Source organism: Poecilia formosa, unplaced genomic scaffold, assembly GCF_000485575.1.
Source record: "Poecilia formosa unplaced genomic scaffold, Poecilia_formosa-5.1.2 Scaffold616, whole genome shotgun sequence".
NCBI lineage: Eukaryota > Metazoa > Chordata > Actinopteri > Cyprinodontiformes > Poeciliidae > Poecilia > Poecilia formosa.
In genome coordinates, this window is record NW_006800555.1 from 147426 (window position 1) to 162684 (window position 15259).

The 15259-nt window shown below is 36.3% G+C and overlaps 1 protein-coding gene across 2 annotated transcripts in view; it reads left to right on the forward strand.

Annotated features, from left to right (window-relative positions):
* LOC103130218 (SH2 domain-containing protein 1B) overlaps positions 1–11172 on the forward strand; it is a 13786-nt gene extending 2614 nt beyond the window's left edge. Inside the window, exons 2-5 of one of the 2 annotated variants that reach the window (XM_016665738.1) lie at positions 1040–1257; positions 7636–7699; positions 10434–10746; positions 10829–11172. In XM_016665738.1, the coding sequence (XP_016521224.1) occupies positions 1115–1257; positions 7636–7699; positions 10434–10746; positions 10829–10869 (561 nt within the window). In that variant the 5' untranslated portion in view covers positions 1040–1114 and the 3' untranslated portion in view covers positions 10870–11172. Of the gene's footprint in view, positions 1–654; positions 1258–7635; positions 7700–10433; positions 10747–10828 lie in introns of those variants that run through there. The other variant, XM_007541550.2, reaches the window with a different exon arrangement.
* The last annotated feature ends 4087 nt before the right edge of the window (positions 11173–15259 follow it).

Consider the following 15259-nt stretch of genomic DNA (forward strand, 5'->3'; position numbering starts at 1 on the left):
GAACTGAATCTAAATGAACTGAACTGAACTGAATCTAAATGAACTGAACTGAATTGAATCTAAATGAACTGAACTGAACTGAATCTAAATGAACTGAACTGAACTGAATCTAAATGAACTGAACTGAATTGAATCTAAATGAACTGAACTGAACTGAATCTAAATGAACTGAACTGAACTGAATCTAAATGAACTGAACTGAACTGAATCTAAATGAACTGAACTGAACTGAATCTAAATGAACTGAACTGAACTGAATCTAAATGAACTGAACTGAATCTAAATGAACTGAACTGAATTGAATCTAAATGAACTGAACTGAACTGAATCTAAATGAACTGAACTGAATCTAAATGAACTGAACTGAATTGAATCTAAATTAACTGAACTGAACTGAATCTAAATGAACAGAAGTGAACTGAATCTAAATGAACTGAACTGAACTGAATCTAAATGAACTGAACTGAACTGAATCTAAATGAACTGAACTGAACCGAATCTAAATGAATTGAACTGAACTGAATCTAAATGAACAGAAGTGAACTGAATCTAAATGAACAGAAGTGAACTGAATCTAAATGAACTGAACTGAACTGATGAACCATTCTCTCACAGATAACAGGACAGGAGTGAATGCGTGTGAAGTTGCTGCTTTTTATGAAACCTGGTTGTTCATTTTCGTACAATAACTGTTTTTTTTTATTTTGATATAATATTTTTAGCTCAGTTCCCTTCAGGGAGCTTGAATCTTTCTTGCTTCCTCAGCACGATGACAGTTTCTGACAGTTTCTGACAGTTTCTGACCAGTTCTGCCGGTAAGCTTCGCTGTTATCTGCTGCACATCTTTTAGTTTCCATTTAAGTGTCTGATTGTGACATGTAACTTCCTGTGAAACTGCGAGAACAACACGTTGGTTTCCTGATGCCCTCTCAGTGAGCGTTCTGCTCTGCACCTCCAGGCAGCAGGGAGAGCTGACCGGGCCGGCTCTGTTCTGGAGCAGTTCTGGGTTTAACCGGGTCGTGGTTCTTACCGTTTTCAGGGCTGTTTGTGAAAGCAGAAGCTCCTGCGCCGCGCAGGTGGATGTCTGCCTGTCGGCCCGCGGCCCCCGTTCGCCATGGCAGCGGCTCTGCCGGAGTGTTACCATGGCGCCATGACCAAGAGGGAGTGTGAGGAGGTTCTGGGGAGGAAGAACAAGGATGGAGCGTACCTGATCCGGGAGAGCGAGACCATCCAGGGAGCGCTGTGTCTCTGCGTCTAGTGAGTGAAACTCAGATGCTGATTAATCAACAGATCAGATGCTTTGTTGATCTGATCTTTGTTTCAGAACAAAGCAGATCTGAAACACACTGCAAGAAAAACATTTTACCGAGCGGTTTTGGTTTAGTTTATAGTGCAAATGTCTTTCTTCACTTAATTAACCTTACATGAAAGGTTAATAGGTAACCTTTCATTTCCTTAATAATTCCTTAATATTGATAAAAAAGTATTTGTTCCGCAGATTATTTCACTTATAACCTGGAAAAATGTCTTTTTGTTAGTGAAATAATCTGCCAGTGGAACGAGAACTTTTTCAGCAATGGTAAGAAATTATTCACTTACAACAAATTCCTACTTCTTGCTGAAAACTTACTTGTAAGTTTGTTTTGTCTTATTTTAAGTGCACTAAGATATTGACCAAAACTACTTGGTGAGATTTTGTATTTTTGCAGCGTTCATCTAATTATTTTAGCTTCTTTTAAGCCTTTTAAAGTTTGTTTTGAGATCTTTGGCTACCTTCAGAAGGAAATTATTTGTAACCTGAAAACTTACTTGTAAGTTTGTTTTGTCTTATTTTAAGTGTACTGAGATATTTTCACAAGATACTTGACCGAAAATATTTGGTAAGTGTTTTTACAGTGCGTCCCCTCACCATCCTCTGCAGGGCGCTTGGCTCTGTACTGCAGCTTGTTCTGTTAAAATGCAAACTAATGAGTTTATTTCCACTAAAGTTGTGATGTAGAGGTTAACCAGCATCTATTATGAATTATTAGCAACGACAATATTTAACGTCTTGATCTTTAGTATGAAATGTACAGAAAAAATGTGATGTGCAGCATAAACTGAAAGACGAAATCTTACCGAGTTTTGAATCTAGTTTCTAGTGCAGATATCTTAGTACATTTGAAATGAGACAAACTGATACACAGAAGCTTGTTTTATGACAATAATGTCTTAATATTGATGAAAACAGTACTGATGAAATAACAGATTATTTCACTTATAATAAGTAATTTCCCCCATTTATAAGTGAAATAATCTGCCAATATAATTACTTCTTATTTACTTAAAACAAGCTTTTATATTTTGCTGAAAAGTTACTTGTAAGTTAGTTTTGTCTTATTTCAAGCATTCTGACATATTTACACTGGAAACAACAAAAATACTTGATAGGATTTTGTGTTTTTGCAGCTGATAAATCAGTTAAAAATGTAAATGTTTGAGCAGTTTTTGGCTTTATAAATAATCCTGTTTGTGAAAAATGTTCATCTTCTTATGGATTTCTTTGCTTCTTATGTTTTAGACCATCGACCACGTTTTGATTAGTAAACACTGCACAAACACAAAACCTGACCAAGTATTTTGGTCTAGTTTCTACGGCAAATGAAATAAAACAAAACTAACTTACAAGTAAATTTTTAGCGAGAGATAGGAGCTTATTTTATGCCAATAATTCCTTAATATTGATAAAAACGTTCTGGTTCCACTGGTAGATTATTTCACTTGTAAAAAGAAATTGTTCTATGTTTTGGGTTAAATAATTTTCCGGGTCTGTAATTCATTTGCCTCCGAATCGTTTGACTAAAGAAACCAGTAATGAGACGGTTTTAGGCAAATTAAAGCCAAACTAAATTAATTGTACAAAAATGTCAAAATTTGCACAGAAATATAAAGATAGAACCCTAAATAAGCCACAGCTTATCAGGAAAAAAGTTTCTTTGGGGTGAACTTCACTTCAATGTTTGCGCAGAGCGAGACGTTGACGTTAAATTACGCTTTGCACAAGGTCAGCCTTGTGACCTTTGCGGCAGGTTTTCCCATTTCTCCGTCTGAATTCTGTAAAATAAATGCCACAGGTGACAAAGAAACCTTAAAAAAGAGAAGTATGGAGACTTCTCTTCTTTTGGCCTCTGAAGTTAGAAACTTCAAACAGGAGAAATACAAAAAGCTTTTCCTGCTGAATATTGCGATCAGGGTCTCAGCTGTTAAAAAAATTAAAGTGTGTATGTAGAGAAGGAAATGCATGACCTAAATAGATAACACTAACCTCATTTTTCTCTGCAAAACATATTTTCAGACTTACTGCCTCTGAGCAGCATCTGGTTTCTAAAATCCAAAGAGTGAATCTGCTGCAGAGCGGAAGGTCTCATGTTTTACCAGTTAGCGTTTTTAATGTTTGGATCTGGTGACTTTCCAGTAACTCAGGTTTTATTGTGGCTGCTTGCAGGATGTTAATGTTTAATGTGGTACATCCAGATTAGTTTGCATGTGAAGGGACAGAAAAATAGAAATAATATCTGCAGAAAGTGAACTGAACAAAAATTAGAGAAGGAAGTTCGTGAATGTTGCAGGTCAATGAGTTGACACAACCTGCTGGTTTTCCTGGAAAGAAATTCAACTAATTTTACTGAAGAACTGAAGTTGACAACTGGATGAACTGAAATCACAAAGATTCTCCAGATGATGAGTTCACATAAAGAAACTGGATTATTTCACTTAGTTTTTAGCTTTTTATGATGTTCACAGTGCACAGTGGTGCAGTTGGTAGAGCTGTTGCCTTGCAGCAAGAAGGTTCTGGGTTCGATTCCCAGCCCTGGTCTTTCTGCATGGAGTCTGCATGTTCTCCCTGTGCATGGTGGGTTTTCTCCGGCTTCCTCCCACAGTCCAAAAGCATGACTGTCAGGTTAATTGGTTTCTCCAAATTCTCCCTAGGTGTGAGTGTGTGTCTGCATAGTTGTGTGTCTCTGTGTTGCCCTGCGACAGACTGGCCACCTGTCCAGGTGACCTGTCAGGTGACCCCGCCTCTCGCCTGGAACATTAGCTGGAGAGGCAGCAGCTCCTCCTGACCCCACTAAGGGACAAGAGTGTTAGAAAATGGGTGGATGATGTTCAGAGCTGCAGTTAATATCCTGATGCGATTTGTTGACAGTTGTGGTAGTTTAATGGCAATAAGCACAAATTGGAGCTGTGAGTGTTTGACACATTTTATGGTAAAATTAGATAAAATATTTTTAACAGTTAAATGTATTTGTATTTTCATAACTATTAAAAGGTAAGAACCAGCCATGACTAATTATTATGTTTTCAGTTATATTTTTGTGTTGTTAATAATCACCAACCGCTTACAGGACAGAACTGAAGAAAAATGTTAATCTGGTATAATTTAATCTGCCCTTGTCAAGTCACATTAACAGAAAGTCAAGTTTTAAGGCTACAAACGCAAAAAGATGCAGGAAAGAAGACGAGTACTTCAAACATTTAAACACTGCGGCAAAATTTACTGCAGTTTAGTTTACAAACTAAATATGTAGTTAAGAAAACTACAAATATGTAGTTAGGAAAACTACATATTTAGTTTGTGAATTAAATATTTAGCGTGCTAACTAATTAGCTAGTTTGGCACTAATTATTTAGCTTGTGATGTTATGAGTTAGCTTGCTGATTGAATATTTAGTTTGTAGCTAAATATTTGGCTCCTAACTAAATAATCAATCTATAAACTAGATATTTAGTTTGCTCATTCAATATTTAGAATGGAACTGAATCTTTTACTTGCTAACTAAATAGTTTGGAGCTAAATATTTAGTTTGCAATCTGAATATGTTGCTGTCTAAATATTTTGCCTGAAACTGTGACATTTGAATGAATAACCTTCTAACAGGCTAAATAACTCTAATTATTGCTGTTAATTTTTATGCTGTGTAACTTTACAAACGGCTTCCCGTAGACTTTGATCCAAAATAAATTAAAATGATTTTCCTGATTCTTTATTAAATCATTGTACTCGCTTACTGTACTGTCACCAAACCCACAGGTTAAATTTAATCAGAAATCCCAAAATAAATCTGACATTCACATAAATTACATGTGGGTGTTTAGAAATGCTAATCATGTCTGAGGAAGGTGTTGAACCTACCCAGGAATATCAAATAAAATGAGGAAACCAATGGGCGAAAACTGAGCCCTGAGGGACACCACAGAGCGGTGGTTTTACACCGACCCTGTCGCTGGAACCACTTATAGCTAACTGACCATCAAACCAGCAGCAGAATCCAGAAACGTTAAGAATAACATGATGCACCGGGTCCGACAGCAGACAAGAAGCCTGGAAGTTTAGATACGTTATTGCATTTTCATGTTTTTATTCCAGGTGTGGTTCTTGTAAAAACCATTAAGAGCCACATTTTTCTCTAAACAAGTGAGATCAATAAAAACATGTAGCTGGAACCAAATCACCTGCTGAACTGTATTAATCAGTCTCAATAAAAAAATAACCGTTATGTTTATTTCATTTAAATAAATCAAAATAAAATGTTGTCTTGACTCGAATTGTCCTAGTATCTCTAAATAAGAGATGCTGTGATGCTCCAGTAGCAGTCAGTCTTGCAGTGTTTCTGAATAGGCTTCTGACTGGAGGCTAGTTCTGTATGACTGTTATGACATGCTAAGAGTGCAACATAAGCCCTGTACAGATAATATTCCACAGCAACATGTTCTAGACGACGCTATCAGCTGCTAGCTAACTCTGCTGATCCGCCTCCTTTGCTTTTGCTCCTCCTCTTTAAATCTGTCTCTGGACTTTTGGTTAGAAAGCAGAGAGATGTCACTATGATCGATGGACGAAATGGTTTGAACTTCCTCCTCTCTCTGCTCATATTCAACTCTTCTGGGATTTGGGGTTAAAGGTCAGGTACTATTTGAACATTCATGATGCTAATGACCTACATCCAGCTGCAAAAACGACACGTGGTAACCATGGTTACGCATCATAGCAACTGCCCTAAATAAGGGAAGTGAAAGTAAAAATCTATTGAGCTGCACAGCATCCAGACCCATAATCCTCCAAACACACAAATGATGAAGGTCTGGAGAAAGAACCAATCAGAGCTGCTCCGACCTGCAGCGCCTTAAACACAACCAACCTGAAAATGTTCCTTCATAAGGACGTACTGACTGTGACTACATGTCATATTTCACTGCCAAATAAGAAGTCTTAAGTGATTTTGGTCTAGTTTTAGTGTAAATGTCTTAGTAAACTTGAAATACGACAAAACTAACTGACAAATCACATTTCAGCCACATTTAGCTGGTTTTATATAAATAATTTCTGAATACTGATGAAATATTATTAGTTCCACTGGTAGATTATTTCACTTAAAATAAGAAAAATCTTTTTAGTGGTGAAATAATCTGCCAGCAGAACTAGTGATTTTTTAACCAATATTAAGGAATTATTGACTTAAAACAAGCTCCTACATCTTGCTGCAAAGTGACTTTAAGTCGGTTTTATTTTACTTCAAATGTACTAATATGTTTGTACTAGAAAGTAGAGCACAAATACTTAGTAAGATTTTGTATTTTTGCTTCTCTTGTAGTTTTCAGCATACAGCTGCATTTTCTGTGTGTTTCTATAATTTAAAAACACACATCGGGGTTCTTGAAGGGGCCGGTTGCTCATTGAATGGAAACTGAGTGGAACCAGTGAGACTGGCTGAGTTTGTGAGGGAAGCTGCTTTGCATGGCTGGCTGCCGTCAGAGAAGCGGTTAGTTTCTTTGTTCTTTTTATTTTTAGAAACCCCAGCTCTTCGTCGCCTTGCTCCACACTTTGATGAGGTAAGGCTGAGGTTTAGCTGCGGTTGAGCTTTGCATTCATCTTGTTCCAAAACGTGCTTGCAAGTGTGTTTTCACACCAAGTAAAATGCATCTAATGCACCGAAAATCATGCAGACGCCATGGCCAGATGATGAAATTCATCAGATGATGCAGACAGACTGGATCTACTCTTCATCCTGCTGGGGGTCAACGGTAGCTCAGTCAATCAACTCTGTGTCTGCTGCAGGTCACTTCTGGTTCTCTGGACCTGGTTTAAGGTCAGGAAGGGGGCAGCTAACATCTTTGCAGACCCCACACATGCTGGACACAAACTGTTTAGAATTTCACCTTCAGGTCGTTGCTAGTATGAAAAAACAGCTTATTTTATCTCCCTTCTCATATATTTATGTTTAAAATGTCATTCTTGTTTGTGTGCAGAAACTCAAGTGAAGTTGTTTAGGTCTCTGTGTGGCATTTAATCATATTGTCAAATTTATCGATATTAAGTCATACACCTTTATTGAACAAGCAGTGGATTAAAAATAGTAAAATAACAATCCCGACAGACAGTCTTAGGAATTTTTAAACATGATTACTTGGATAAATGGTAAATGATATAACAAACAGAGACACTAGAGATATGATTAATGTTGTGTCAGACATGGTGCGTGACAGAAACCTTCAGTTTTACAGCAGAATCATTGCTGGTTAACATGGACAGCAGTTTTCTACGATACTTCCTCTAAATCATCCCTCACTAACAGACGTCTTGTTTTCTCTTTGCAGCAAACAGAAGGTGGTTTATACCTACAGAGTCCTGCAGGCGCACAACGGAAACTACACCCTGCTGGTAAAAACCACCTTTACGTTTTCAATGTGTCATCTCTTTGATTAATAAGCTGCTGCCTCTGGTTCTCTTCCTGCTCCACATTACATACTTATTTATTTGTGATTATTAATTGATCAATTTAGTTACTTTAGACTCGGTTCAATTGGGGAACAAAACTGCAACGTTTGTTATATTTTCAGCTGCACTGAGTCAAACCAACTAAACTCATTGAACAACCTGTACCCCTCCTGGCCTGTGGGGGCGCTGCACCAAGAACCACTGAAGGAAACGACACAAAAACCTCTGAAGACACTGAGCGCAACTTCCTTCTTTACAAAGCGTAAAAAAATGGAGTGGCGTCAGATTTTAGCGATTGTAGGATTTCCCTTTTGTCTTTGGTAAAAGACCACAAGCTATTTCTCCCGCTAGCGCTAAGCTACCGCGTTTGTTTTGGTTGTTTTTACCCAGAATGCCCTGCGCTGTAATCCGCGGTCTCCGGTCCGCTTGATGCTCATTCCTTAATTCAAATGATTAAGGAGAACGTCCTTTAAGGTCTTTTAAAACTAAATGTTTCTGAGCAGAATTCAGAAACATTCTGCTCAGAATGTTTTTCTGCAAGTTGAATAAAGAAATTAGGTTCTTCTAACTTAAAATAAATTATTAAAATTGATAATGTGAGTGAATATAACACTGAACTGTGTGCTTGTTCAACTAGGTGAGGACAGTTTGTATAATTATAAATAATTATTTGGTTTAAGTTTATGTGTACTTTAATTACCCAGTTACATGATAAACAGAACCAGTAGAAAAACAAAGCAAGTGTTTGTGCATTGTTTCTAAGTAAAGTTTGGTATTATTGATATTATCTTAATTTTGTATTGATCCGCTCATCTCTATTAAGTTACAGCAACTCACAATTATTTTTCTTTAACAATTTTCTAGTTGACTTTATTTGAATTTTCACGGCTGGAGGTGAAAATCATTTTGAAGTTCAACCACCTTCAAATGTTTTGCAGTGCTTGTCATTGTTTCATCACACAACTCTATTTTCCACAGCAACAAAATACAAAAACCTTTTTAATAGCTGTTCTCACACTGATTATGATCAGTTAATTAAAGAATGCGTTTGGTTGGCAGCAGCTCACCCACAGCTTTTCCATTGAACTCATTCTGGTTCAATAAATGTGTGAACAAACAAAAGTATTTTTGATCTTAGACTAAACTAACATACAAGTATTTTTTCAGCAGGATATAGAAGCTTGTTTTCAGTCAATAATTACTTAATGCTGATTTAAAAAGTCCTGTTTCCATCGACAGGTTATTCCACCTGTAACATGAGGAAAATATGTTGTTTTGGTTAAATTGTGTCAGTGGAACTAGAACTTTTTCATTAATATTAATGAATTATTGGCTTAAAGAAGTTCATATGTTTTGCTTTAATGTTATTTGTAAATTAATTTTGTTTTATTTCAAGTAAGATATTTGGACTAGAAACCAGACTAAACATACTTGGTAAAATTTTGAGTTTTCACAGAAACTCTGTTTCCTTTTACAGAAATCTCAACTTCTAGCACAGAATTATTTAAAAGGCTCTTAATTTGATTTATGTCATCAAATAGATGAATAAAATGGATTGGAGATTTTGGGTTTTATTAAGATGTCAGAGTATTTCAGGAAGAAATCAGCATTTCACCCCCATGAAGGAAACTTTCCCCCACAGCAGAGGAAACATGTAGATTGTTTCCACTCCACACACACAGTGATGTCAGAGCTAATAAAACATGACGGCCGTCGGCCAGACGATGCTGGCGCTGCCCACGTGCCAGACGTGCCACGTTACGGTTAAAGGTCACATGAGGCAAATGCATGGAAAAAGGATGGGTTTGTTTTTTTGACAAAACTCAGTCAACTGAGTCATACAGGATTTAGGAAACTTTCAATATTTCTTATCTTTATGTCACCCAGCTTTATTTTTTAAGGTTTTGTTGGCTCTAGTGGCCTTTATTTGAAAGTAGTTCAACAGGAAAGACGGTAACGAGAGAGGAGACATGCGGCAAATGTTGCTAGGCCGGGAATCGAACCTGCAACCGCGGCAGGAAGCCTATGGCCTCAATGCGTGGGCCACCACAGCACCCCACCCAGTTTTATTTCATTTGGTTATTTTGCTTTTTACTTAATTAAAAAATTTATTTCCATTTTATTCTCTTTTTTCTACTTTATTTTAAATTAATATTTATGTTTTATATATATATATATATATATATATATATATATATATATATATATAGTCCCAATATTATTTTTTTGATTATCTTTTATGATTTTTGTTACACATTTGAAACTTAACATTTATGTTTTTGTTAATATTGTTGTTTTATCTTTTTGCATCACTTTGTTTCCAGTTTTGACACATTTGCAGTTTAAAATATTAACATATTTTCATCAATATTATTTTATCTTTTTGCATAGCTTTGTCCTCAGATTTTTTTTATTAATACAAACTTATTTTTCCATATTCACAATATTAAATGTATTATTATTTTACATGAATCCTCTTTTTCTATTGTTTGTTCCCATTTATTGTTTTAACACTTTTGTTTACGTTTGTCTTATTGAGTTTCCCTGTTGCTTCATGTTGGATCGTGCATTTAAAACATTTTTTTACATTTTTTACTCTACTTGCTGATGTTGAGTTATTGGTCACAGATTTGTTGCACCTTCAGCTTCTTCATGTCGTTTTTCTGTCGCTCCACAGACAGCAGGAGGTTTGCAGGAAACATATTTTAAGACTCTGGGTGATTTAATCCGTAACTACAAGAGGAAGAACCAAGGTCTGGCCATTCACCTGCGCCATGCGGTGAAAAAGAAAACGCCCATGTTGATCCAGCCGCCGAGGAGACCAGAAACACAACCTGACGCTTCAGCTGGAAGATCAGCTGGAAGATCAGCTGGAGGATCCAGCGGAGCGTCGGGCGGAGCGTCGGGCGGAGCATCGGGCGGAGCGTCGGGCGGACACTCATTGCAGAGAGGAGCTGCTCCTTTACCTGAAGAGGATAATGACTATGAGAGTATGTGAAATGTTTTGTCTTGGTTACCTGCAGCGTTCGTCTACTGTCTGTTTTCTAATTTAACTTCTCTGTTTTACTGCAGATGCTCCAAATTCAGATTATGTGGAAGTTATTCCAGATTAACTCTCAAGCCAACCTCAAACCGAAGGACAACAAAAACACAGACTGAACTTTATTTGGGATTAGAGATGCTTTATTTTTTTATGCGAAGCTCTGAGGAGATTTGTTGCATTTGGATAATTTAGGTAAAAAAGACTGAAACGGTGAGCTAATGCAGAGTGAATTTCCTCCCAATTACTGACTCTGAATGAGAGGATGAACTTCTGCCGTTTCTTCTCACCTCATTCCTGTGAGCACAGAAGAAGAAGAAAGAGGAAGAGGAGGAGAAGTACTGCACTGAAATGAAAAAACTGTTTAGTTTGACATTTTGTTTTCCTCCTGGCAGTCAAAACCTTGATATTTAATATTCATTTCATTTTAATGATACATTTTTGTGCTGTTTGTTCTGATGTGTATAAAATAAACCTTATCTGAACGTCATTAAAGGGTCACAAGCTGTGAAACGCAACAAAAATATCTGCAAGAATTTAAGTTCCTTCTTTCAACACTAAGAAGGACGTCAAGTGATGCTAACATCAGCAAGACGTTCCCTTCATTAACATGAAACAAGCTCCTATATCTTAATCAGAAGTTACTTGTAAATCAGTTTTCTCTTGTTTCAAGTGTACAAAGATCATAAACAAACCATTTATGATTTATGGTAACATTTTGTGTTTTTGCAGTTTGCTTTTGACAGCAACTCAGGACATTTCTCAACAATGAAACAGAAGCCAGTGAGATCTTAGATTGTATCAGCAAACCTGAGGCCCAGAAATGCAGAAAGAATCAGAAAAATCGTCAGAAAAAGTTCAGACTGAGGCTGAGGGACGTTCAGCTGACATGCAGCGTCTCCAAGAGGGTCAAAGACGGACATTTAAACCTGAAACTTGATTCAATAAATAATTTCTAAATGTTTTTGTAGATATTTTTGGATTACCACTCCAATGTAAGGTTTTATAGATTCTTTTTTTTCCAGGTGCGGATGTTTTCAGTGGAAACTCAATAAAAATAATTGTAAGAATTTGTTTTTGAGTGTGAAAAAGCTTTGGTTCTGAGCAGAAATTTCCGATTTGCTTGTACAGTTCCTCCAGAAACAAACATCAAGTTTTGTGCAGATTGTGTTTGTTTTTTATTTAGGTTTTTTTTGTGCATGGGTTGCCAATTTCACCAAGATCATCCATTGATTGAAAAAGCAGACAGTCTGACGGAAGAAGACATCTAGCGTGCAGAAAAATGTGAGAGCCTGTGAATAGAAGAACTGGACACAGAGTAGAACGTAAATGCCAGTTAAATGTGGAAGTAGATCATTTTTACATTGTCATATGAGTCCATAACAAGAAACCAAAGAAAACGATGAGTCACTCCTGAGCCGCAGCAGCGAACTGCGACCGAAGCCGGAGCGTGTTTGGAGGAACTGAAAGAAACGCAGCGGCAGAAATACAACCAGATGCTGTGGATTCACACTTTAGCTCATGAAGTCATGAGAATAAACGACTTGACATGCAAACAGATCGCTGCAGTTCATCGTGTTCATCCAGCTGAGCTGGACCAGACTTTCTGCTCTGCTCAAGTCAAACTGAGTTTAAAGAAGCCAAAGAAATATGGAATATAATTTGGTCAACCATTATGTAACTTTAACAGCCACATATTATCTCTGCCTAAAGAGATAATATCTGACTAAATATTTAGATGGCTAAATAGTTAGCCTACAATTTAAGAAATTAGGTTCAAACTAAATGGGTATTTAGTTTTTGGTCTAAACATGAATATTTAGACCAAAAACTAAATATTTAGTCTTCAGCTAAATATTTAGGTAGAAAACTAAATATTAAGCTCCAAAGTAAATAGTTTAAGCTAAGAATTTAGTTAAGTATTTAGACATTTAGTTAAATATTTAAATATTTAGTTTATAGACTAAATATTTAGCATACTTCTAAAAGAAAACTAAACATTCAGCTTCAAACTAAATAGTCTATGTCAGACTGGACCTTGTGCCTTTATGAATGTTGCAGCTGCAGTGGAACCGGATCGGTCCAGGTAACTTTTCTACAGCTGTCTGGTTCTGATGAACCGGCGTTGCTGCGCGGCTCGCTGTGATTCTCTGCTGCTGCAGCTCTTCTTCTTCTTCTTCCCCCGTTTTCCTTTAAAGGTTGTTCTCTGATATGTGAGCTGCTGTTTTCTGGTCACCTGAAAACCAATCTCTCTATTCAACCCTGACATCAGCAAAGCCACATCTGTAAAAAACATTTTCATGTTTATGAAATTCAGCATAATGTTCTGTTTGTGACAGGAATTTTTATTTTCTGTTTTTACTGTCTTCCATCCATCCATCCATCCATCCATCCATCCATCCATCCATCCATCCATCCATCCATCCATCCATCCATCCATCCATCCATCCATCCATCATAAACTTGTGGCCATAGTGAAAGCATGGGNATCCATCCATCCATCCATCCATCCATCCATCCATCCATCCATCCATCCATCCATCCATCCATCCATCCATCCATCCATCCATCCATCCATCCATTTTCTGCAGATTTCACATGTAACGTAGTTTAATGTTCTGTCCTTTATTAAATCTATTTGAATTGAATTGATTGGAATATTTTCTCTCTTTTCTGTAAACATGGTTATGAATGGAAAACCAAATCCCTCTTCAAAATCCCTGAAATCCTCTTTTTTCTGCTCGGATCATTTTGAACTTCAGTTCATTGAAAAGGATAAAAACACGGCAGCTTTTCGTTATTAATGATCGTTTTAATCCAGTTTAAAGCTGCTGAATACAGTTGGCTGTTCCATGCAAGAACCTTTATTTGGGTTCACAGTAGCAAAATTAAACATTTTCTGCATTTAAATGGCTTTTAGAAATATAAATGATTTAAAGAAATGACTTTATATTGTTTTAAAATGTTTAGATATTAAAATGAGTTAGTAGGTGATGTGTTCATGATGCACAATCTTACCAAGAACCTGCCAAACAATAAAGGAAATGACAAACCAAGATGTTCTCTTCTGTCACACACACCCTGACCTCTTTTTACTTCAACCCTGAAGCTGTATTTTTAACTGCTCAGCACTCTACACCATCTGAACTTTCTGAAGGTTTTTTTTAAAAAAAACCAGTTTCTGTTGTTCTTAGAAGCATTTTGGGTCAGGGTGGCGCTGAATGTGTGAATCACATTTCTCACTTTACCATCCACTGGTCAGCTGAACTGATGCTCTCCTTGTTTATTGTTAGCATGTGAAGCTTGTGACACTTCTTCAATTTAAAGGCGCTGTGCACATGCAACTTTTGCACCTTGCAGGCAGAAAACCTGAACAATAGGATCATATGTCACTTCCTTATGCTTTGCATGTTAAAACATCGTTACGATCATGCATCAAAGTGCATGAGAAGAGGCTGAAATACAAGTGGCTGTATGGACAGAAACATAACCACACATCCTGCCTGTTTTCACAACTCTTAGCTACGCTGCATTCAAGCCCCCTTTTTATTTGTTTTTCATAGATCTTCTCTCAGCCGAATCAAAACATCTGAAAACTGAGCTGTCAGTTTTACTGTTTAGATTACTTTCAGGCTGCACATTTAAAAATAATTAATATTTTATTTCTAATATAACAAGGGGAGAGGGGAACTCAAAAAAATGTTAAAACGAGAGAGGCTGTCAAACTGTAGATCTGGTTTAACCACAGTTTTCTCAGTTTGACGTGTTCAGAAGAATCAACAGCAGAGCTGAATCAGAGGCCCACTGACGGGGGTTTTATTCATTCTTATCATTTTTAAACCTGGGATATTTACTGTTTTAGGTACAATTTAACAACATACTCTTTTCACATTATAAAGGGAAATATGTGATTGCTTATTTTATAAGCAAAACAAAAATGAGGCGATTATCAGTACATGTCGACACAACGGTTCAGAACCAACATCAACTTATTCGGATAAAAATAATTTATTTAATTTTTACTATTTTTTTTCTAGGCCAGTTATGGTTAATCAAATGTTACAATGGAAATATGTGTAAAATTTAGCAAAGTGCACCTTTGCTATAAGTTCAGTTAATGTATTTTTTCAGATAGGTTTTATTTTATCTATAAATAATAAAAATAACCTTCTTTAACATAATGATGTTGTGCTACTATGTGGATTTAGATACTTAATCACAGTAAAACAATTAATGCAAAATTTTATTTAAAATCTAAAATTACAGAATATTAACATGTTTGGTCATATTTTGTTTTATTTGTTTTAAATTGAATTAAGCATTTGATTTGTCTGATCAACCTTTGTTCTCATTTAATTTTATTTAAATTTTAAAGTTTTTATTCTTTCTTAAATAGATTTTCCTCAAAATGTGAGGCAGATAATGAGGAATAAACAGAAATTGGGAGTAACTTTTATAGTTAC